Below are 25,131 nucleotides of genomic sequence, written 5' to 3'. Positions count from 1 at the left end.
CCTGCTGAAGTGCGTGCTACTATGTGCTACTATGTGGGTGCTGCTATGGTGACCAGCGAGCTGAGATAAGGGGGGACTTTACCTAGCAGAGACTTGTAGATGACCTGTAGCCAGTGGGTTTGGCAACGAGTATGAAGCGAGGGCCAACCAACGAGAGCGTACAGGTCGCAATGGTGGGTAGTGTATGGGGCTTTGGTGACAAAACATATGGCACTGTGATAGACTGCATCCAGTTTGTTGAGTAGAGTGTTGGAGGCTATTTTTTAGATGAACTGGAACGCCGACTGCGAGCCAGGCCTAATCGCCCAACATCAGTGCCTGACCTCACTAATGCTCTTGTGGCTGAATGGAAGCAAGTTCCCGCAGCAATGTTCCAACATCTAGTGGAAAGCCTTCCCAGAAGAGTGGAGGCTGTTATAGATGCAAAGGGGGGGTTAACTCCATATTAATGCCCATGATTTTGGAATAGGATGTTCGGTGAGCAGGTGTCCACATATATTTGGTAGTTAGTGTATCATTAATTTAAAGTCTAAAAATCAATGTATCAATTACAGATTTTCCCTTTAAGCAAGGACTATTAGTTCATGTTAATAATCAATTAAAATAAACGCCCATACTTTCATTATTATCTTATAATAGGGTAACCCATACCCTACCTAAGTCCAAAAATGAATGTAGCCGCAATTGCAGATTGCACCATTAATAATTAATAGGCTTTTATCAGAAGCTTTCAATAAAAACTCATAAAATATAGAGGTGCAAGTATTCCATATTATTATACATCTTGTGCTATTAAATTGATTATCTATTATTTCAAATAAAAATACAAATAAATTGCAATAGTCTCGTTCTTCTCTTTCATAATGTTAATTAACCAGATCAATTAATGTTTTATTGAATGCCTAAATCTGTCTTCCCAGAGGATTAGAATAAGAGAAGGAGATATTACAGTATGCTCGCTTCAGTTACGAGCGTCGTTTCCACTAGGCTGCGCTTGCTTGTATGATGGAGGCGTGAGCAACGACAAAGACGCGAGGGAAACATGGGCGAGAGGGAGAGAAAGAGGAGGGAGATAAAGTGAACGTTCGTCTGATGAGGGGGAGGGGGAGAGGGAGGGGGGAGCTTTCAAGCGCTTGTGTGACTCACAGATGGGGTGGTAGCAGTCTAGAAGGAAAATGCGTGGACCGCACGGTGCGACTGGGAAATAAACCCACAGACGCCACTACATGCCTTCTCTTTAGGATAGTATGAGATGAATTGGTGAGAGGGTCGCGGACGGTGCCACCAGAATCGTGCAGCAGCCTGGCATTAATGACAAACAAGGGAGCTATTCGAGCGCACAACACAACAAGCACCAACCGCAGAGGAATGTGTATAACTCTATCCGACTCGAATCAAGCCACCCAGAAAATAACGTAGTCTCGGATCCGTTGGACCTCCTTCGTCGTTCTTATAAAACAGGAAAACGGATTACAGAACCAAACATTTGAGAATTTTGTGCTTGTTGGAGCGTTTCTTTTGTCAGGCGAGACCTGAAAAACTTCTACAATGGCTCTGGTCATGGAGCCTGTGAGCAAGTGGAGTTCGAGTCAAGTGGTGGACTGGATGAAAGGTACGCCACGGTTTCAAGATGTGCATTAGATGTTGCCAATCAACCTGCACACAAAATGCTGGGAAATATATATTCTCTGGACTCAAGTATAACGGCACCAAATGCGCCTAACTCCGATCAATAAACAGTGCGAGGCTAGTGCCATCACTGGCGACTAGGTGAAACAAAAACACCTGCTGGACCTCAGAAATAACATATTAAATTATAATGGCAACAAATTGATAATCTATTATATTATATTATTTACTATGTGGGCTCTCTATACCACTAATGGAATTCAAATTTCAATTTAAATGTGGGCTGTGGAATTGGCAGTGATATAGACTTGGACCTGAGAACATTTCAAAGCACTGGTGGATGAGTTGGTTTATTGGTAATTGAAAGAGTTCTGTATGGAGGCAGTCTTTGCCTTTTAAATGGCATTTCAGATCGGTCTGAATATTGCCATTATGGGAGAAATTATCCACTGAAATGAAGGCATTGGGATGAATGACACTGAAGGGAAAAAAGTATTTACAGTAAAACCTGTAGGTATTTGAAATTAAGCATTTGATGGTTCCGAATATGCAGAATATAATTAATGGAACAAACCGAAATGTCAATAAGAGAGACACTAATGTATCTAAAATACCTTATTTAATTTCTGTGGATGTGGAGCTGAGATAGTTGTTTGATTCTCTGAGTCCCATCTAAGTGAAAGTCAAAGATGAGAGAATATATTACTAAATATTATATTATACCAAATATTAACTACATCCAAAAATACTATTTCAGATCTGCAACACAGGTGGTGGTAATAATGCAGTAATAGTTATATCTTGGATGAAGATAATAAGATGGATGTGGTGCTACTTCGGGTGATTCATATGAGAGATGTATTGTGTGCGAGGCAATGGATGAAGGTTGGCGGTAGGCCCATGTTGCTTTGGAGAGATGCTCAACCAGATGGTGGTAGTGCCCTATGTGCTTTTGAGCCACTGTGGCCTGCGGTAACTGCAGTTGGTAAGCCTATCTTTAACACTCACTAGGCTCCCTGGGCCCAGAAGTTGTGGCTGGGCCAGCTCTCGGAGATCCAAGCTCAATTTCTTTCAGTCCTCATCACCTTCCCACTGGGAACACGCTGGTTGAATCAACGTTGTTTCCACGTCATTTCAATAAAATTAAGTTGTACCAATGTGGAATAGACGTTGAATGGACTTCTGTGCCCGGTGGGTCACCATCTCTTCCAATATGCAATCTCTTTCTCTTCTCTCCAACAGCTCTGAATATCATCATTATTGTCCTTTTACTCTCTCTTCTGCCATTCCCTTTTACTCTCTCTTCTGCCATTCCCTTTTACTCTCTCTTCTGCCATTCCCTTTTACTCTCTCTTCTGCCATTCCCTTTTACTCTCTCTTCTGCCATTCCCTTTTACTCTCTCTTCTGCCATTCCCTTTTACTCTCTCTTCTGCCATTCCCTTTTACTCTCTCTTCTGCCATTCCCTTTTACTCTCGCTTCTGCCATTCCCTTTTACTCTCTCTTCTGCCATTCCCTTTTACTCTCTCTTCTGCCATTCCCTTTTACTCTCTCTTCTGCCATTCCCTTTTACTCTCTCTTCTGCCATTCCCTTTTACTCTCTCTTCTGCCATTCCCTTTTACTCTTCCATTACATCCCTTTAATCCTCCTATTCCTCTTGTCTTTCCAAGCAAAAAAACACACACACACACACACACACACACACACACACACACACACACACACACACACACACACACACACACACACACACACACACACACACACACACACCACCTCAAATAGATGTTTTTCACCTCCCATCCTCTTCTTCCAATAGGAATTGTATGAACTACTGACTCCAGTTTAGAATTAAGTTTAGCGGTAACACTTAATACATTTCTCAGACGTGTTTAGATAATGTAGGCCAAAAGGCATGCATATTCATGGGGGGGCATGCATATTCATTTGAGAGAGGGTATGTTTTCTGTCCATTCTATGTTATTGTTTAAATTAATTGTGTGTTACTGTCATGTGTTTTGTGTGTATCACATGCCTGTGTATGTCTGTTTTCATATATGTCGGTATTACTGTGTAATGTGTTGTTTGTCTCTGCTGAGCAGAGTACTCATGTGGAGGATTTTAACCTCGCAGTGATGCTCCAACCACTTGTTCATTTACTTATTCACGCCTCCACTGCCTCAAAACACACTCACTCAAAGATTCAGTCAATCTCCAAACATACACAACAGCTCAGCTGGCTGACTGAGACAGACACACTCGTGCCTGACTGCTGGGATCAGACACAAAGTAGTTCATGAGTTCAGTACAAGAGTACATAGTAGTCAAGGTGTGTGTGTGTGTGTGTGTGTGTGTGTGTGTGTGTGTGTGTGTGTGTGTGTGTGTGTGTGTGTGTGTGTGTGGATAGGCATGTATGTGCATTTGCCTGGAAAGACAAGAGGAATAGGAGGATTAGAGGGATGTAATGGAAGAGTAAAAGGGAATGGCAGAAGAGAGAGTAAAAGGATAATAATGATGATATTCAGAGCTGATGGAGAGAAGATATTGCATACTGGAAGAGATGGAGAGGAGATGAGGACTGGAAGAAACTGAGCTTGGATCTCAGAGAGCCCTACAGTGGCCCAGCCACATCTGATGAGTGGAGCTGAGACAAGTTCTAGGCCCAGAGCCTAGTAATGGGGATGTGAAGTGAGGGATGGAGGAAGACGCCACAGTCACAAAGGAAAGGAAATGGAGTTTGTGTGATCTTGTCTCGGATCCATTCTTATACTCCCTGTCGCAAGGGCCCACAGCATCTCCACCTCATCATTACCATTCAGAGGTTCCGTTATTAGCATAGGGTTCAGTGATGTCACCTGAGGCCAAATAGGAGCACCTAGTGACCTTCCCATAATGCCACTCTGCATCCTCCTGGCGCTGTCCAAGCGCTCTACTCTCTAAGCACCGACAAAGACCTGAGAAACCCCTCCACTTATGGAAAATAGTATTTTAAATGAAGGGTGAACTGTGTATTTTGCACATATAATTTAATTGCAAATGTATTGCATTTTAAACCAGGGGTTGGAACGTTCTGAACAGAACCACAATTGTTTTTGTTTCGTTCCACTGTTCCGACCAGCAAATAAAGTTCTGAACCGTTTTTAACCCTCAAAAAGTACCGGTTTATATTGTTCCTTTCTGTTCCTTTTTTAACATGTGAAATATATATATATTTTCAATTAGCTCATTAAATTACTTCACCAACCAGTGCACATAGAGCAGGCAAGCTAGTTGATTACATGCGTGATGGACAGACAAGTGTAGCCTATGGCACAAGATGCCACTGAAAAATGCCTGGAATGTAAAATAATGTTATTAACTGGTTCCCATGCTTTTAAAATAATGTTTCTGTTCTAGAACAGTATGGATAACTTTTGTTCCAGGTTCCGTTTCTGTTCCTTGAAAAATGTTGTTCTTTTCCAGCTTTCGGTTCTGTTCCCTGAACCGGTTCCAACCCCTGGTTTAGAAAGCTGCAAATACTTGGCTAATGTTCAAGCTAAGGGTTTTATGAAAATAGTTTTTTTTTATCTTAAATTTGTTATTTTCACACACAACACCTGCCATACATTTGTGCTAAAGGCAATTACTGAGATGATTGTCAAGCTATCTAAGCTGTAATGCACTGCCCTAGCAGAATCATGTCGAAAATTAGACCAATTTCCTCACTTGTGTTGCATAACATTGCATGCATTTGATGTTTGAATATTATTATGTGATTAAAAAACATGAGCTGGCGCACACCCAGAAAAATGAGTTTGTGTGGAGGTGCTGACTAACGGCGAATAAACTTCAAACTATCAAAATAAAGAAAGTCACACACTGGCCCTGAGGAAGGCACAGTGATATCGAAACGTTTGTAAATACCCATTCAATTGCTGGTTAGTACATGGTGTGTGCGACTTTCTTTATTTTGATAGTTTATTGAATATTATTATGTGCCATATGATGGGTATGTGAGTGTGTGTATGTATAGACTATAGAGTATGTGTGTGCACATTTACAGCATGTTTCTCTGGTTAAAGTGTGTTTATCGTCTTACACTTTGAGTGTGTGTGTGTGTGTGTGTGTGTGTGTTTTGATCTGACTGGCTGGCACCCTGCCCATGTCTCTTGACATTGATCAATGATGTAGATTAGCATAGTGCCCCTCCCCTACAAAGCCAACACAATAATGTACCACAGCACTAAACACAACTTACTCACCGCAGCCTCAATTACTAGCGGATTAATAGTCTCTTAATCAGATGTCTCATCTCTCTCTGTGTCTCTCTGGGTGCTCTTCCCAGTCAGGGTGGCTGTCTGTCTCATCCATTGGTCTCATCACAAAGAATAGCTCTGTTTGTTTAAGGAGGCCAGGCCAGTTGATTAAGGGGGAATGTCTCTGCAAAGTGGGGGGAAGCTAGGCTAGTTTGTTATAGAAGGGTTGCTGTGCCCATTTAGAATGACAAAGCCCATCTCTGAATTGAGGTGTAATATAGGTGTTTAAAGGACAAATACCTATTTGTCCTTTAGAACAGATTACTGTGTTTATGTAGGGAGATAGCTCTGTTATCTGGAGAGGCAGAGCATTCATACTTTAGACAATGTCCCTGCTTGTTTTGGTGGGAAGACGTTAGAAGGGTCTTTTCTATGTCTCTACCTTTTCACTTACATGTTTAGTTACAGTATTGTTGTCTTGTTGTCTTGCAGGAGCCACTACTCCAAACCCCACTGCATGGTTTCTATAGCAACATGGGGATTTCTCCATTGACAAATGCGTCTTGATTAACTGGGTAAAGAGGCTGATTTGTTAAGCCCTTAAATTGTATGCAAAGCCATGGAACTCTCCTCTTTCTGCTTCTCCATAATTTCTCTGCCAGTTGAACTTGAGCCGAATGCTTCATTAGGTCCAGGCCCGAGAACACACTGAGATTGAATCAAAAGGAGGAGATGAGGGCTCCACAGCCTTCTTTGTGGGAGGCTGACTGAGGGAGGAGAAAGGAGAGAACGAGTGTGGGAGAGTGGATGAGAGTGGATGAGGGAGAGATTGAGAAACACTGAGACAGAGAGATGAGGAAAATTGAGCTGCTGTGCTCTGGACCAAAACACACAACCTGACTGGTTCTGCTTTCTCTCCACATGTATATGTGTGTTTACATGTGTTTGTGTGTGTGTGTGTGTGTGTTTATATGTGTATCGGTATCTTAGCCAATGTGAGGACAATGTCACCATCCATGAAGAGCGGGGGGGGGGGGGCGTTTCCATGACAACACAAAGCTCTGCCAAGTAGGTCTGCTACTATTTGAGACAACAGTCCTTGAGATGAGATCCATGGTGTGTGTGTGTGTGTGTGTGTGTGTGTGTGTGTGTGTGTGTGTGTGTGTGTGTGTGTGTGTGTGTGTGTGTGTGTGTGTGTGTGTGTGTGTGTGTGTGTGTGTGAGACAGCAGTCTGTGTCAGTGCTGGAGCGAATGTGTGTGTCTGTGTGAGTGTTGAGTCCAGATTTAGTCAGACAGTGACAGATAGCGTTTGTACAGCTGTGAATGAAAGCTTTCAGAGATAATGACAGAGATGGTGCTATCGCTGTGTTTGTATGCCAGTGGGATAGGAGGATCCGTTTGAACAGCTCCTCTGTTCAAACTGGAGAGGGAAGGATGGAAGGAGGGAAGGATGGAAGGATGGAAGGAGGGAAGGAGGGAAGGAGGGAAGGATGGAAGGAGGGAAGGATGGAAGGATGGAAGGAGGGAAGGATGGAAGGAGGGAAGGATGGAAGGATGGAAGGAGGGAAGGATGGAAGGAGGGAAGGATGGAAAGATGGTTCTGTGTTTCAAGTGGGTTTAGTGTGGGGCTAAATGTTTGCTCATGAAAGACCTGTGTCAACTGTTGGTTATGAGTGGACTGTAAGTGTGCGGTAAATGTGAGAGTGTTTGAATGTGTCATGGTCTTAATAAAGATATTATACTTTTTGTTTAGTTCTTTGTGTGGAAAGAACTACACAAATAATATTAGGACGGTTGTATGTAATGGTATGCGTAGGGGTTATGCGTATGTAATGGTATGTGGAAAGGGTTGGTTGTTTGTGGGTTGTACATACCACTGTGATTTGTTGGACATGTGTGGAGGTCTGTGTGACGTGGTTGATTAAAGCTTGGTGAGTCTGTGTGTGTATATCTGTTCAGCGATGCCCAGAAAGGCACTATGTTCATATCTGAGATCTCTGTTTGTCCATTTTCGTTAAACCAAGCACTGGCACACACTCACAGGCTGCAGTTTCAAAGCCCAGAAATGAGAGACACAAACACACACACACACACACACTCACACACACACACAGTCAGAGATAGAGAGAGAGAGTGGGGGGGAGACAAGGTGGAGCGATAGAGTCACTGTAAACCCCTCAGGACTCCAGAGCTGAACTGATAAGAGTGAGTTTCTTCACACAGCCCTGACCAGATAACATAACATCTTCACACACAATATTTAGACTGATGCCTGTGAGAGACAGGTTATTGGAGCTTACATCTGAAACACACTGCCTGCATTGGTCTTGGTAATAATCTGGATAGATGGAGTTGATACCAAGATTATTGTTACTTAAATGTTGTCTCTCAAAATAATATGCTATATATGCTATTTATTTATTTCAATTATACATGAATCAATACTTGTGTATAAAGTAGTAGCAGATAGCAGCAGAGAGGAGTAAGCCAATACAAATCTGTTTACCTGAATATATCCCTATGTAATGAGAGTTTTCACCGTGTCATTTCCTCCTCTCCCTCCAGGGCTGGATGACTGTCTGCTGCAGTACATTAAGACGTTTGAGAGAGAGAAGGTGGGAGGAGACCAGCTGCTTCGTATCACCCACCAGGAGCTGGAGGACCTGGGAGTGTCCCGCATCGGACACCAGGAGCTCATCCTGGAGGCTGTGGACCTACTCTGTGCCCTGGTGAGTCCTCCATCCCTTTCACTCAGTCATTTCATTCCCCTCCAGAGCAGGGGTCTTCAACCTTTTCTTGCCCAGGGACTCCCATCATATGTTACCAAACTTTTTTTTTCACGTCTTGTCTTATCATCAGGTGAATGATAATGGCAAGGCGAAGTAATCAGCTTTTATTTAAAAAATTAATAGATATGGTAGATCGTTTTTCACTATTTTGACCTCCCCACATTATAATTGGAAGATAAAGTGTAAACTCTCAACTGCCTATTAGCTAGAAAGTTAACTCCAAACACATTTGCACTAAAATAGCAGCTGTTTAACTGGTTAAACAAAGGTTAGCCATGTTTTTGCAAAAATGATTTACCAAGTCAAGAAAGCTTACCACCAACCAGTAGAACTTGCCACACTAGTAGCCTATTCACGGGGGCTTTTTCAAAGTCTATGTCATATACTCCAGTGATTGTAATTTGCTCAATATTAGGAGTTGAGAATCATTGAGGACCGATGAACCCACCAAAGAGTGTGACTCAAGTCAGGAAGTCAGAGAACCATCCAGAGACCAACTCAAAAAGTCTAGGTCTAGGCTTAATCTGTGTCCGGGAAACCAAGCCCTTGTTTTTTGGCCATAGTGAAGACCCCTTTTAGAGAGGTCAGACAGGCAGCTGGCGTAGGGCTTAACTGTAAGAGTCTTTACAGTTTAGGAGTGAAGTGCTGGGATATGTTAAAGCATTTCTGCGCTGACAGCATTTCAGACTCTTGTTCCATCTTGTATGTTTTGTTTGTCTGACGTCTGTGTCCATTTTAGGACATTCTATCATTCAGTATTCCCTTTAGGTTGGATTTTCTTTCTGATTATTGATAATTAGTTGTTGACATATTCACGGTTGGCTAATATCTGTTTTAGGCTGACAGTGTTGTGACAGATCAGGTAATTGCCCTGTTTGTCAGTTAATTTCCCTTGTTCCATCTGTATGCTGGAGGGATAGTCACTCACAGAAAATAAACATTGATAATCTCTGATAATCCCCTGGACTAATTTTCTATTCTCTCTGCCACCCCACACATACTGTACAGACACAATCACACCACCCCAAACACACAACACAATCACACCACCCCAAACACACAACACAATGACACCACCCCAAACACACAACACAATCATACCACTCCAAACACACAACACAATCACACCACCCCAAACACACAACACAATCATACCAGCTTCTAGGGTGGTTTGGGTGGGTGTGACACATGCATGATAAAGAACGATGACCAACAGAAAATAATAGATATAGAGAAAAAGGGGAGGTAGAGGATGAGAGAGAAGAGAGAGGATCCGAGTAAAGATTGAGTGGGTGAGATTGATGGGAATAAAGGGAAACGAGTGAGGCGGGATATCTATTTAACAAACTATTTAGCAGTCTTATGGCTTGGGGGTAGAAGCTGTTCAGGTTCCTGTTGGTTCCAGACTTGGTGACTTGGTACCATTTGCCAAGCGGTAGTAGAGAGAACAGTCTATGACTTGGGTGGCTGGAGTCTTTGACAATTTTTAGGGCCTTCCTCTGACACCGCCTGGTATAGAGGTCCTGGATGACAGGGAGCTCGGCCCTAGTGATGTAGTGGGCCGTACGAACTCTCTCTGTAGCGCCTTGCGGTCGGATGCCAAGCAGTTGCCATACCAAGCAGTGATGCAGCCAGTCAAGATGCTCTCAATGATGCAGTTGTAGAACTCTTTGAGGATCTGAGGGCCCATGCTGAACCTTTTCAGCCTCCTGAGGGAGATGAGGCATTGTCATGCCCTCTTCACGACTGTGTTGGTGAGTGGACCATGATAATTCCTTAGTGATGTGGACACAGAGGAACTTGAACCTCTCAACCGGCTCCACTACAGCCCCATCAATGTGCATGAGAGTGTGTTCGGTCCTCTGTTTCTTGTAGTCCACTATCAGCTCTTTTGTCTTGCTGATGTTGAGGGAGAGGTTGTTGTCCTGACACCACACTGCCAGGTCTCTGAACTCCCTGTAGGCTGTCTCATAGACAGTTCTCTCTGCTACCACATGGCAAGCGGTACAGATGCACCAAATCTGGAACCAACAGGACTCTGGACAGCTTCTACTCCCAAGCCATAAGACTGTTAAATAGTTAGTTAAATAGATAACAAATACAGTTGAAGTCGGAAGTTTACATACACCTTAGCCAAATACATTTAAACTCAGTTTTTCACAATTCCTGACTTTTAATCCTAGTAAAAATTCCCTGTCTTAGGTCAGTTAGGATCACCATTTTATTTTAAGAATGTGAAATGTCAGAATAATAGTGGAGAGAATGATTTATTTAACCTTTTATTTCTTTCATCACATTCCCAGTGGGTCAGAAGCTTACTTACACTCAATTAGTATTTGGTAGCATTTCCTTTAAATTGTTTAACTTGGGTCAAACGTTTCGGATAGCCTTCCACAAGCTTCCCACAATAAGTTGGGTGAATTTTGGCCGATTCCTCCTGACAGAGCTGGTGTCACTGGGTCAGGTTTGTAGGCCTCCTTGCTCGCACACTCTTTTTCAGTTCTGCCCACACATTTTCTATAGGAGGGAGGTCAGGGCTTTATGAAGGCCACTCCAATTCCTTGACTTTGTTGTCCTTAAGCCATTTTGCCACAACTATTGAAGTATGCTTGTGGTCATTGTCCATTTGGAAGACCCATTTGCGATCAAGCTTTAACTTCCTGACTGATGTCTTGAGATGTTGCTTCAATATATCCACATAATTTCCCTTCCTCATGTTGCCATCTATTTTGTGAAGTGCACCAGTCCCTCCTGCAGCAAAGCACCCCCACAACATGATACTGCCACCCCCGTGTTTCACGGTTGGGATGGTGTTCTTCAGCTTGCAAGCTCCCCCTTTTTCCTCCACACATAACGATGGTCATTATGACCAAACAGTTCTATTTTTGTTTCATCAGACCAGAGGACATTTCTCCAAAAAGTACGATTTTTGTCCCCATGTGCAGTTGCAAACCGTAGTCTGGCTTTTTTATGGCGGTTTTGGAGCAGTGGCTTCTTCCTTGCTGAGCGGCCTTTTAGGTTATGTCGATATAGGACTCGTTTTACTGTGGATATAGATACTTTTGTACCTGTTTCCTCCAGCATCTTCACAAGGTCCTTTACTGTTGTTCTCGTATTGATTTGCACTATTCGCACCATAGTACATTAATCTCTAGGAGACAGAACACGTCTCCTTCCTGAGCGGTATGACGGCTGCGTGGTCCCATGGTGTTTATACTTGCGTACTATTGTTTGTACAGAATAACGTGGTACCTTCAGGCGTTTGGAAATTGCTCCCAAGGATGAACCAGACTTGTGGAGGTCTACAATTTATTTTCTGAGGTCTTGGCTGATTTCTTTAGATTTTCCCATGACATCAAGCAAAGAGGCAGTGAGTTTGAAGTTAGGCCTTGAAATAGATCCACAGGTACACCTCCAATTGACTCAAATTATGCCAATTAGCCTATCAGAAGCTTCTAAAGCCATGACATACTTTTCTGGAATTTTCCAAGCTGTTTAAAGGCACAGTCAACTTAGTGTATGTAAACTTCTGACCCACTGGAATTGTGATACAGTGAATTATAAGTGAAATAATCTGTCTGTAAACAATTGTTGGAAAAAGTACTTGTGTCATGCACAAAGTAGATGTCCTAACCGGCTTGCCAAAACTATAGTTTGTTAACATGAAATGTGTGGAGTGGTTGAAAAACAAGTTTTAATGACTCAAACCTAAGTGTATGTAAACTTCCAACGTCAACTCTAGTTACCCGGGCTATTTGCATTGACCCTTTTTGCACAAACTCTTCTGGCTCATCACATACACTGCTGTTACTGTTTATTATGCACTTAGTGTACAAAACATTAAGACCAGGTGAATTCAGGTGAAATCTATGATCCACTTCATAGATCCATGTTAAATCCACTTCAATCAGTTTAGATGAAGGGGAGGAGACAGGTTAAAGAAGGATTTTTAAGCCTTGAGACATGAATTGTGTGCCATTCAGAGGGTGAATGGGCAAGACAAAATATTTAAATGCCTTTGATCGGGGTATGGTACTGTAGTAGGTGCCAGGCACCCCGGTTTGTGTCAAGAATTGCAACACTGCTGTGTTTTTCACACTCAACAATTTCCTGTGTGTATCAAGAATGTCCACCACCCAAAGGACATCCAACCAACTTGACACATCTGTGAGAAGCATTGGAGTCAACATGGGCCAGCATCCATGTGGAACGCTTTCGACACCTTGTAGAGTCCATGCCCCAATGAATTGAGGCTTTTCTGAGGGAAAAAGAGAGGGGTTCAATTCAATATTAGGAAGGTTCCTAATGTTTGGTATACTCAGTGTATATCCTGTTACTTAGTCACTTTGTCCCTACCTATATGTACATATCTACCTCAATTACCTCGTACCCCTGCACATCGACTCGGTACTGGTACCCTGTGTATATAGCCAAGTTATCCTTACTCATTGTGTAGTTATTCCTTGTGTTATTATTTTCTTTTTTATTATTATTTATTATTATTTTTTTATAATTATTTTTGTCTCTGCATTGTTGGGAAGGGCCCGTAAATAAGCATTTCACTGTTAGTTATCACCTGTTGTTTACAAAGCATGTGACAAATAAAATATTATTTTATTTGATGGTGAGAGGGAAGGAGTGATGAGAGAGAGAGGAGGGGATAGAGCGAGGAGGGGATAGAGAGAGAGGAGGGGATATATAGAGAGAGGAGGGGATATAGAGAGGGAGGGGATAGAGAGGGAGAGGAGGGGATAGAAAGAGAGGAGAGAATAGAGAGAGAGGGAGAGAGAGAGGAGGGAATAGAGAAAGAGAGGAGGGGCTAGAGAGAGAGAGAGGGGATAGAGAGAGAGAGGAGGGAATAGAGAGAGAGGAGGGGCTAGAGAGAGGGAGGGGATAGAGAGAGAGAGGAGGGAATAGAGAAAGAGAGGAGGGGCTAGAGAGAGGGAGGGGATAGAGAGAGGAGGGGATAGAGAGAGGAGGGGATAGAGAGAGGAGGGGATAGAGAGAGAGAGGAGGGAATAGAGAGAGAGGAGGGGCTAGAGAGAGGGAGGGGATAGAGAGGGAGAGGAGGGGATAGAAAGAGAGGAGAGAATAGAGAGAGAGGGAGAGAGAGAGAGAGGAGGGGCTAGAGAGAGGAAGGGATAGAGAGAGAGGAGGGGATAGAGAGAGGAGGGGATAGAGAGAGAGAGGAGGGAATAGAGAGAGAGGAGGGGCTAGAGAGAGGGAGGGGATAGAGAGGGAGAGGAGGGGATAGAAAGAGAGGAGAGAATAGAGAGAGAGGGAGAGAGAGAGAGAGGAGGGGCTAGAGAGAGAGAGGAGGGAATAGAGAGAGAGGAGGGGCTAGAGAGAGGGAGGGGATAGAGAGGGAGAGGAGGGAATAGAGAGAGAGGGAGGGGATAGAGAGAGAGAGAGGGGATAGAGAGAGAGAGGAGGGAATAGAGAGAGAGGAGGGGCTAGAGAGAGGGAGGGGATAGAGAGGGAGAGGAGGGAATAGAGAGAGAGGGAGGGGATAGAGAGAGAGGAGGGGATAGAGAGAGGAGGTGGGGATAGAGAGAGGAGGGGATAGACAGAGAGAGGGGGGGAGGGGATAGAGAGAGGTGGAGGGGATAGAGAGAGGAAAGGATAGAGAGAGAGGGGGAGGGGATAGAGAGAGAGGAGGGGATAGAGAGAGAGAGGGGGGGAGGGGATAGAGAGAGGAGGAGGGGATAGAGAGAGGAAGGGATAGAGAGAGAGAGAGAGAGAGAGAAGATGGAATAGAGAGAGAGGAGGGGATAGAAAGAGGAAGGGATAGAGAGAGGAGGGGAGGGGATAGAGAGAGGATGAGGGGATAGAGAGAGGAGGGGATAGAGAGAGAGTGGGGGGGAGGGGAAATAGAGAGAGAGGAGGGGATAGAGAGAGGAAGGGATAGAGAGAGGAAGGGATAGAGAGAGGAAGGGATAGAGAGAGGAGGGGATAGAGAGAGGAAGGGATAGAGAGAGGAGGGGATAGAGAGAGGCAGGGATAGAGAGAGAGAGAGAAGATGGAATAGAGAGAGAGGAGGGGATAGAAAGAGGAAGGGATAGAGAGAGGAGGGGAGGGGATAGAGAGAGGATGAGGGGATAGAGAGAGGAGGGGATAGAGAGAGAGTGGGGGGGAGGGGAAATAGAGAGAGAGGAAGGGATAGAGAGAGGAGGGGATAGAGAGAGGAAGGGATAGAGAGAGAGAGAGAGAGAGAGAGAAGATGGAATAGAGAGAGAGGAGGGGATAGAAAGAGGAAGGGATAGAGAGAGGAGGGGAGGGGATAGAGAGAGGATGAGGGGATAGAGAGAGGAGGGGATAGAGAGAGAGTGGGGGGAGGGGAAATAGAGAGAGAGGAGGGGATAGAGAGAGGAAGGGATAGAGAGAGGAAGGGATAGAGAGAGGAGGGGATAGAGAGGGGAGGGATAGAGAGAGGAAGGGATAGAGAGAGGAGGGGATAGAGAGAGGAGGGGATAGAGAGGCGAGGGATAGAGAGAGGAAGGGATAGAGAGAGGAGGGGATAGAGAGAGGAGGGGATAGAGAGAGGAGGGGATAGAGAGAGGAGGTGATAGAGAGAGGCAGGGATAGAGAGAGAGAGAGAAGATGGAATAGAGAGAGAGGAGGGGATAGAGAGAGGAAGGGATAGAGAGAGGAGGGGATAGAGAGAGGAGGGGATAGAGAGAGGAGGGGATAGAGAGAGGAGGGGATAGAGAGAGGAGGGGATAGAGAGAGGAGGGGATAGAGAGGAGGGGATAGAGAGATGAGGGGATAGAGAGGAGGGGATAGAGAGAGGAGGGGATAGAGAGAGGAAGGGATAGAGAGAGGAGGGGATAGAGAGAGGAGGGGATAGAGAGAGGAAGGGATAGAGAGAGGAGGTGATAGAGAGAGGAGGGGATAGAGAGAGGAGGGGATAGAGAGAGGAGGTGATAGAGAGAGGAAGGGATAGAGAGAGGAGGGGATAGAGAGAGGAGGGGATAGAGAGGGGAGGGATAGAGAGAGGAAGGGATAGAGAGAGGAGGGGATAGAGAGAGGAAGGGATAGAGAGAGGAGGGGATAGAGAGAGGAGGGGATAGAGAGAGGAGGTGATAGAGAGAGGAAGGGATAGAGAGAGGAGGGGATAGAGAGAGGAGGGGATAGAGAGGGGAGGGATAGAGAGAGGAAGGGATAGAGAGAGGAGGGGATAGAGAGAGGAGGGGGATAGAGAGAGGAAGGGATAGAGAGAGGAAGGGATAGAGAGAGGAGGGGATAGAGAGAGGAAGGGATAGAGAGAGGAGGGGATAGAGAGGGGAGGGATAGAGAGAGGAAGGGATAGAGAGAGGAGGGGATAGAGAGAGGAGGGGATAGAGAGAGGAAGGGATAGAGAGAGGAGGGGATAGAGAGAGGAAGGGATAGAGAGAGGAGGGGATAGAGAGAGGAGGGGATAGAGAGGCGAGGGATAGAGAGAGGAAGGGATAGAGAGAGGGGAGGGATAGAGAGAGGAGGGGATAGAGAGAGGAGGGGATAGAGAGAGGAGGGGATAGAGAGAGGAGGGGATAGAGAGAGGAGGGGATAGAGAGGGGAGGGATAGAGAGAGGAAGGGATAGAGAGAGGAGGGGATAGAGAGAGGCAGGGATAGAGAGAGAGAGAGAAGATGGAATAGAGAGAGAGGAGGGGATAGAGAGAGGAGGGGATAGAGAGAGGAGGGGATAGAGAGAGGAGGGGATAGAGAGAGGAAGGGATAGAGAGAGGAAGGGATAGAGAGAGGAGGGGATAGAGAGGGGAGGGATAGAGAGAGGGGAGGGATAGAGAGAGGAAGGGATAGAGAGAGGAGGGGATAGAGAGAGGAGGGGATAGAGAGAGGAGGGGATAGAGAGAGGAGGGGATAGAGAGAGGAGGGGATAGAGAGAGGAGGGGATAGAGAGAGGAAGGGATAGAGAGAGGAGGGGATAGAGAGAGGAGGGGATAGAGAGAGGAAGGGATAGAGAGAGGAAGGGATAGAGAGAGGAAGGGATAGAGAGAGGAAGGGATAGAGAGTCAGCAGTCAGAGGTCACAGATGTTATCTGAAGCCCACTCATCCTCCCTAGCCGTACGGGTAAGCTCGCCTTCACTCCCAAAGCCCCTTATGTAACTGGGATTTGGTTAAGTCAGTCAGTCAGGCACAGTCAGGCACTGTATTAAATATGATTACTCATCGGCCAGCCCCCCTCCAAGAAACCCTCTCATGACAGACGCCCACAGGCCCCCACGTGCAGCGGGGCATTGTGGGTAGCGGGTAATGAGTATTCTGGTTTCCCCACACATGCGAGGTGACAGCTGGAGGGGGAGTGGGGGGCGGGTCTGATGGGTCACTGGTTCTGTTAGATCCTCGCATGTTTGTCACACAGAGGCAGGCATATGCAGGCAGGCTAGACTCCCTGTGAGCCCCTGTCAGTACGACTGGCTTTTTATTTAACACACTTTTAATCCCTTACTTTCTCTGCCTGTATGGAAAGAAACATGTTACAGTGAATTGTGTGTTTATGCCACATTCCCTTCCTTTGAATGAGGGTGAACAATGTTAACGTGAAAGGGAGTTTAGGGAGCATTTTTATGATTACTGTTGACTTGATTATCTAAACAACATTGTCATACAGTATATTTACAGCTTTTGGGAAAGTTAGTAACCTTTAATTTTCTCCTTTAGTTGCCTTCACATGTAATGGATGTGACTTACTGGTTAGTGTGCACTTTGTTCTACACACACTAGAGTCTACACACACTATCTTCTACACACACTATCTTCTTTGGCAAAATGCACTCCATGGCAGTGAACTTTCTGTAATTGTGTATTATATTGGCTCTGAAGTTTCTGTAGTTTCCCGGTGATAATCACAACGAGAGTCAACCAAATCCTCTCTCTCTGTCTCCTCTCTCTGTCTCCTCTCTCTGTCTCCTCTCTCTCTCTCTCTCTCTCTCTCTCTCTCTCTCTCTATCTCTCTCTCTCTCTCTCTCTCTCTCTCTCTGTCTCTGTCTCCTCTCTCTCTCTCTGTCTCTGTCTCCTCTCTCTCTGTCTCTCTCTGTCTCTCTCTCTCTCTGTCTCTCTTTCTGTCTCCTCTATCTCCTCTCTCTCTCTGTCTCTGTCTCCTCTCTCTCTCTCTATCTCCTCTCTCTGTCTCCTCTCTCTCTGTCTCTGTCTCCTCTCTCTCTCTCTCTCTCTCTCTCTCTCTATCTCCTCTCTCTGTCTCCTCTCTCTCTGTCTCTGTCTCTGGCTCCTCTCTCTCTCTGTCTCTGTCTCTGTCTCTGTCTCCTCTCTCTATCTCTCTCTCTATCTCCTCTCTCTGTCTCTCTCTCTCTCTGTCTCTCTCTCTCTCTCTCTCTCTTTCTCTCTCTCAGAACTACGGTCTGGAGACAGAGAATCTGAAGACTCTATCCCACAAGCTGAATGCCTCAGCCAAGAACCTGCAGAACTTCATCACAGGGAGGCGTCGCAGTGGTCACTATGACGGCCGCGCCACCCACAAGCTGCCCAACGACTTCCTCACCTCTGTGGTGGACCTCATCGCTGCAGCCAAGAGCCTGCTGGCATGGCTGGATAGGTGAGATTTGCAAAGAGCAACAGTACACACACACATAACCACACACACACACACACACACACACACACACACACACACACACACACACACACACACACACACACACACACACACACACACACACGTAATCGCATACATCATTTTTCACTTCTAAGTAAAACAAGTAAATCATTCAAATGAATGTTGTTGGTGGCAAGTGATTCTCTTTATTGTGTAATGTATCTGACCTGTGGTAAGTTTCAGGTGATTCTCTTTATTGTGTAATGTATCTGACCTGTGGTAAGTTTCAGGTGATTCTCTTTACTGTGTAATGTATCTGACCTGTGGTATGTTTCAGGTGATTCTCTTTACTGTGTAATGTATCTGACCTGTGGTAAGTTTCAGGTGATTCTCTTTACTGTGTAATTTATCTGACCGGTGGTAAGTTTCAGATGATTCTCTTTACTGTGTAATGTATCTGACCTGTGGTAAGTTTCAGATGATTCTCTTTACTGTGTAATGTATCTGACCTGTGGTAAGTTTCAGGTGATTCTCTTTATTGTGTAATGTATCTGACCTGTGGTAAGTTTCAGATGATTCTCTTTACTGTGTAATGTATCTGACCTGTGATAAGTTTCAGGTGATTCTCTTTACTGTGTAATGTATCTGACCTGTGGTAAGTTTCAGGTGATTCTCTTTACTGTGTAATTTATCTGACCTGTGGTAAGTTTCAGATGATTCTCTTTACTGTGTAATTTATCTGACCTGTGGTAATTTTCAGATGATTCTCTTTACTGTGTAATTTATCTGACCTGTGGTAAGTTTCAGGTGCCTACAGGGTAGAAAAGCCATTCCACCAGTTTTGAAAAGAGGAAACAGAACATTCTGCTCCATTGCACTTCATTGTAAAGTGCAGTAATATATTTGACTGCATCTGTACACACTGTACATGCTCAGAGACACACTGTCATACACAGACTACTCTCATAGGTTGTTTTTCAAATCACACAGTCCCCTATGTAATGCACTACTTTTTTCCAGGCCAGTGGCGGTTTTAGCATGTGAGTCTTGGTGGGGCAAACAAAAAGATGTGGGATGCATGCCAGCAAAGCCACAACACTAAACAATACATTAATTGCACTCAAACGGTGGCCACAAACTGTTAGGGCCTGCATAATGCTCTCCCAACAACAGTCTCAACACCTTACCACTGCTACAGTTCATTCAGCCTCATTTACTGCCTTTAAAAAAAAACATAGCTGATATGGCTGACTTGCTTAAACAAATGTGGTTTCTAATGACAATTGAGATGTAGAAACTATGGCAAAAGAGGACGACAAGCGGATAAGAGGCAATCCGTAATTTCGATTAAGACAATAATGAGTGAGAGACAACGGACTTAAAGGAAAGGGGGATACCTAGTCAGTTGTACAACTGAATGCATTCATCTGAAATCTGAATAAGAGAGGTGCGGGGGGCTGCCTTAATCGACACCCACGTCTTCGTCACCCGGGGAACCGCGGGTTAAGCGCCTTGTTCAGGGGCAAAACGACAGATTTTTACCTTGTCAGCTCGGGGATTCGATCCAGCAACCGTTTGGTTACTGGCCCAACGATCTAGGCAACCTGCCGCCACGTAGTAAATAAAACTATTTGTTCAGCATTTCTGAAATGTACAGTGACAGAATTCAGAACATAGGCCGTTCTTACATATAAACAGTCAATGAAAGCTCGGTGAAAATGGACCAAATTATTAGGGTGAGGCACATGTGCTACTAACAGCTTACCACACAACATACGTTTAGTATTACTGTCTCAGCTACAGTATACATATCTCCATTGCATATTACATCATTTATGCAGCAGCATACAATACATTTTTGGATTCATCTTGGCTTGTGATTTGCTCACTTAAACATGAAGGTGACGCAGCGGTTTTGTCATCAAACTTTGTCATCATAGTCTGGCATTCTCTGGATTTATGGTAGGAAAGCTACTGTAGATATAACGTGATTTGATGTCATTCTGTCTGTGGCCAATGATCTTGAGCCTTCTTGGATGGGCACTTCTAATATAACTCTATAGCAGAACCCAAGGGGCAAACATTTTCGTGCTCTAACCTTAGAATTGGGGGTGACGTACTGTCCCATGAGTGACAGAAAACTGAGCCAATCATGCTGGCTACCCCCACCACCACAGAAAGCACTGAGCTAGGCTGAAACACCTGCATTTTGGAGCTGCCTTACTCAAGAAAACAGAAAAGAGACCATGTTTGTATGCACTTTTATTAACTCAGTTCAATTTTTGTTTATTTACATTGTTTGCAAACTGATATGTGACATGTAAATGCCAAAATAACAAGCAAAACAGGGAAGCCCCCCCCCACATTTTTGTTGTTGTTGCCCCACCTGACCTGAATGACGAGTCGCCACTGGTCCAGACCTATAGGGTGTCATATGAACATTTACCCATAATTAATTCAGAGGTCAAGGGTCAGAGATGGCTCACTGGGTAGCAGACAGACAGGGTCTGTTTTCGACCACTCAAAGTCTATGTCCTTACATAATCTCCATGAGCAATCAGCTGACGAACAAAGGATGAGTAAAGCTTTTATGTAAGGGTTGTTTTTGAGAGGTTGGCGATGAGAGCTGTTAAGAGCTGCTGTGTATCCTCCTCAGGTCCTCTGTGAGTTGCTGCCAGACAGTGTGTGTGTGTGTGTGTGTGTGTGTGTGTGTGTGTGTGTGTGTGTGTGTGTGTGTGTGTGTGTGTGTGTGTGTGTGTGTGTGTGTGTGTGTGTGTGTGTGTGTGTGTTGTGTGTGCGTGTGGACTGGCGTGTGGGTGGGTGTATTAAGACTATCATATGCAGTAGACAACTTGTATGAAAGCTGCATTATTAGTTTGATTCCCTAGACTTGCACTCTAGCTTAAGAACTGAACAATACCAGCTTCATAGATAACTGTCATTGTCATATATAATATGACACACGATACACACATCATATTCACCCACATGCATTGTCCACTCAAAGGGATCAGAATGAAGAATGATCTAATGGTTCATTCCAGGTGCTACTTCTTTTTCAGGTCTCCGTTCGCAGCAGTGGCAGACTACTCCATGACAAGAAACAATGTGATTCAGCTGTGTCTAGAGCTCACCACGATTGTACAGCAGGCAAGCCATCAAACACAGTCCCATATACAGCTGTACCACTAGCTAGCATTAACCACTGTTATAACAAACATGTCTCAAAGGCCTTTTTAAATTGAGTTAGTCAACACAGGACCTGTGTTCTCTGCTCTGCTATTGGAAATAACTGTATGTGTCATCATGCCAACTGAGCAAAGACAGCCTCTGGCTACTCAAATGGAGCCTTTCCTTTTGTAAAGAGCATGACAGCCTGCCTGCCTATCATACAGTATGTGTGTACGCTGGGAGGATGTGGATGGGTTTCTCTGTGTTGCTCTAATTCCTACTGCGGGAGCAGAACTGAACTGTTCCAATAGATATAAATAGGGGAAGGCTGTGACTGTATAGAGGCATCCATCTTCACTAGAGCAGGACAACGTACTGTAGGACGAGGGCTGTAGGAGGAGGGCTGTAGGAGGAGGGCTGTAGGAGGAGGGAGGAAGGGTGAGTTCAGGCCTGGTCCTGCAGGGATTGGCTCGGGTACAGGCTCTACGAGAGGGCCTGGTCCAAGGCTGCAGAGGTGTTTACAAAGAGCAGCAGGTAGAGCAGCGGAGGTTTCATCCACGTGTGGCTGTCTGTGGAGTCTATCTGATGGCCAGGTGATATCGTCTGTAGAGAGAGAGAAGGAGCGGAGAGAGGGATGCATGCCCCCGACAAGGCAGGGTGACTCGTAGCGGACTGTTTGTGTGTGTTTGTGTGGGAGGGGGGCATCAGTGCTGAACTTCTCTGTTCTTTGCATATTGCCACCTTGTTATAACTGGAATAATGACTTCTCTGACACGTCCTGTGGTAACCTCTGCCTCTCCATCTCCCTCTGTTTCTCAGGACTGTTCTGTGTATGAGACAGAAAATAAGATTCTGCATGTGGTGAGTGGGCCCACTTATTTCCATTCCTTTCAATGCATCCAAACATAATTAGAATCCCCATAACTCAGTTACTGTCTGGCGACTCATCCTTAATCCATCTAAAATCCCTGTTTTCTCTCTTTCCCTACTCTCCATCCTTTCTGTCTACAGTGTAAGACTCTATCTGGAGTGTGTGATCACATCATCTCTCTGTCCTCTGACCCGATGGTGTCCCAGTCAGCCCATTTGGAGGTGGTTCAGCTGGCCAACATCAAGTCCACTGAGGGACTGGTAAGACTCCCCAGATACTCAGACGTACAGACTAGAAGGTCTTGTACCTTTTACTTACCTTCTCTCTTTCTTTCTCTAACACAACTACAAAACATGCACTCCTTCTGGGTGACAGATCACTCTTCTGGGTAATAGATTTTTTAGAGTAACTACTATGTATTTACTTAGTATATTTGTCCTGTACAGTACAGTATGTGGATATAAACCGTTATCTAAAACCTGCATGTTTGCCCTAACTTGCACTTACAGTTGAAGTCGGAAGTTTACATACACTTAGGTTGGAGTCATTAAAACTTGTTTTTCAACCACTCCACAAATTTCTTGTCAACAGAATATAGTTTGGCAAGTCGGTTAGGACATCTACTTTGTACATGGCACAAGTCATTTTTCCAACGATTGTTTACAGACAGATTAGTTCACTTATAATTCACTGTATCACAATTCCAGTGGGTCAGAAGTTTACATACACTAAGTTGACTGTGCCTTTAAACAGCTTGGAAAATTCCAGAAAATGATGTCATGGCTTTAGAAGCTTCTGATAGGCTAATTGACATCATTTGAGTCAATTGGAGGTGTACCTGTGGATGTATTTCAAGGCCTACCTTCAAACTCACTGCCTCTTTGCTTGATGTCATGGGAAAATCTAAAGAAATCAGCCAAGACCTCAGAAAATAATTGTAGACTCCCACAAATCTGGTTCATCCTTGGGAGCAATTTCCAAACGCCTGAAGGTACCACTTTCATCTGTACAAACAATAGTACGCAAGTATAAACACCATGGGACCACGCAGCCGCCATACCGCTCAGTAAGGAGACGCATTCTGTCTCCTAGAGATGAACGTACTTTGGTGAGAAAAGTGCAAATCAATCCCAGAACAACAACAAAGGACCTTGTGAAGATGCTGGAGGAAACAGGTACAAAAGTATCTATATCCACAGTAAAACGAGTCCTATATCGATATAACCTGAAAGGCCGCCCTGCAAGGAAGAAGCCACTGCTCCTAAACTGCCATAAAAAAGCCAGACTATGGTTTGCAACGGCACATGGGGACAAAGTTCGTACTTTTTGGAGAAATGTCCTCTGGTCTGATGAAACAAAAATAGAACTGTTTGGTCATAATGACCATGACAATGACCCCATGCATATTTCCAAAGTTGTGGCAAAATGGCTTAAGGACAACAAAGTCGAGGCATTGGAGTGACCATCGCAAAGCCCTGACCTCAATCCCATAGAAAATTTGTGGCCAGAACTGAAAAAGCATGTACGAGCAAGGAGGCCTACAAACCTAATTCAGTTACAGCAGCTCTGTCAGGAGGAATGGGCCAAAATTCACCCAACTTTTTGTGGGAAGCTTGTGGAAGGCTACCCGAAACGTTTGACCCAAGTTAAACAATTTAAAGGCAATGCAAGCAAATACTAATTGAGTGTATCTAAACTTCTGACCCACTGGGAATGTGATGAAAGAAATAAAAGCTGAAATAAATCATTCTCTCTACTATTATTCTGACATTTCACATTCTTAAAATAAAGTGGTGATCCTAACTGACCTAAGACAGGGAATTTTTACTTGTATTAAATGTCAGGAATTGAGAAAAACTGAGTTTAAATGTATTTGGCTAAGGTGTATGTAAACTTCTGACTTCAACTGTTGATATGACTGTCCTGCTTGGGGCTGTAAACTTCCACCCCCCCCCCCCCCCCCCACACACACAAACGCACACAGAGGGCCACAGAGCACACAGAAGGCAACAGAGCTTTTTATATACAGGACTGTCAATAGAACCTGAACAGAGGAGTGGGCAGAGTGGGGCAAAAATAAACCTCTTACTCTCTTCTCACTCAGACTGAGATGCACTGAGTGTGTGTGTGTGTGTGTGTGTGTGTGTGTGTGTGTGTGTGTGTGTGTGTGTGTGTGTGTGTGTGTGTGTGTGTGTGTATGCGTGTATGCGCGCGCGCGTGTGTGCGTTTCTGTGTGTCTGTTTGTTATGCACTTACAGGCCCTCTGAGGAAAGGCTTGAACATTTGAGTATGTTTGTCTGTTTGTCTCTCTGAGTGACAGTGTCCGATTGAATATGTACAGTATGGATTTATGGATGTTTTTTGTAACTTTGTACTGTATGCATTTATGTGTTTGTGTTTGTAATGTTCTGTATATGGATGTGCAAACTATTATCAGGCTATGGCTCTAAGCTACCTCTCTCTGTCTCTCTATAGGGCATGTACATCAAATCGACATATGATGGCCTGCATGTCATCACTGGAACTACAGAGGGAGTGAGTATCTATCATGCTCAGTCAGAGGGAGATGTGTCACTCAAGGCAGTGTCACAGTGAATCTCCTTAATGACACTGAACAGCATCAGGCCCATCAGTGTTTTTATAGCTGTGTGATGTGTCTCTTCCTCTCCATCAGTCTCTGGCTGACCGCTGTAAGAAAATTCATGCAGGCGATGAAGTCATCCAGGTCAATCATCAGACAGTGGTGCGTCTCTCTATTTTCTAACCTTTATTTTACCTTTATTTAACCAGGAAGAAACCCATTGAGAAGCAGGATCTTTTTTCCCAGGGTGACCTGGCCAAGATAGCAGTAGTAGTCAATGCAACATTTAAGATGTTCACCCAT

General features: G+C 44.6%; 1 protein-coding gene across 7 annotated transcripts in view; it reads left to right on the top strand.

Annotated features, from left to right (window-relative positions):
* The first annotated feature begins 1,088 nt into the window (after window positions 1-1,088).
* Window positions 1,089-25,131, top strand: part of LOC115154434 (connector enhancer of kinase suppressor of ras 2) — a 55,838-nt gene continuing 31,795 nt past the window's right edge. For 2 of the 7 annotated variants that reach the window (XM_029700639.1, XM_029700634.1), the window contains exons 1-8: window positions 1,089-1,612; window positions 8,430-8,593; window positions 18,003-18,205; window positions 21,250-21,355; window positions 22,196-22,237; window positions 22,388-22,507; window positions 24,723-24,782; window positions 24,922-24,990. In XM_029700639.1, the coding sequence (XP_029556499.1) occupies window positions 1,549-1,612; window positions 8,430-8,593; window positions 18,003-18,205; window positions 21,250-21,355; window positions 22,196-22,237; window positions 22,388-22,507; window positions 24,723-24,782; window positions 24,922-24,990 (828 nt within the window). In that variant the 5' untranslated portion in view covers window positions 1,089-1,548. The remainder of the gene's footprint in view (window positions 1,613-8,429; window positions 8,594-18,002; window positions 18,206-21,249; window positions 21,356-22,195; window positions 22,238-22,387; window positions 22,508-24,722; window positions 24,783-24,921; window positions 24,991-25,131) is intronic. The other 5 variants (XM_029700641.1, XM_029700637.1, XM_029700640.1 and 2 more) reach the window with 3 other exon arrangements.

Source organism: Salmo trutta, chromosome 19 (genome assembly GCF_901001165.1).
Source record: "Salmo trutta chromosome 19, fSalTru1.1, whole genome shotgun sequence".
In the NCBI taxonomy this organism is placed as follows: domain Eukaryota; kingdom Metazoa; phylum Chordata; class Actinopteri; order Salmoniformes; family Salmonidae; genus Salmo; species Salmo trutta.
This window is presented reverse-complemented; position numbering and strand designations above follow the sequence as displayed.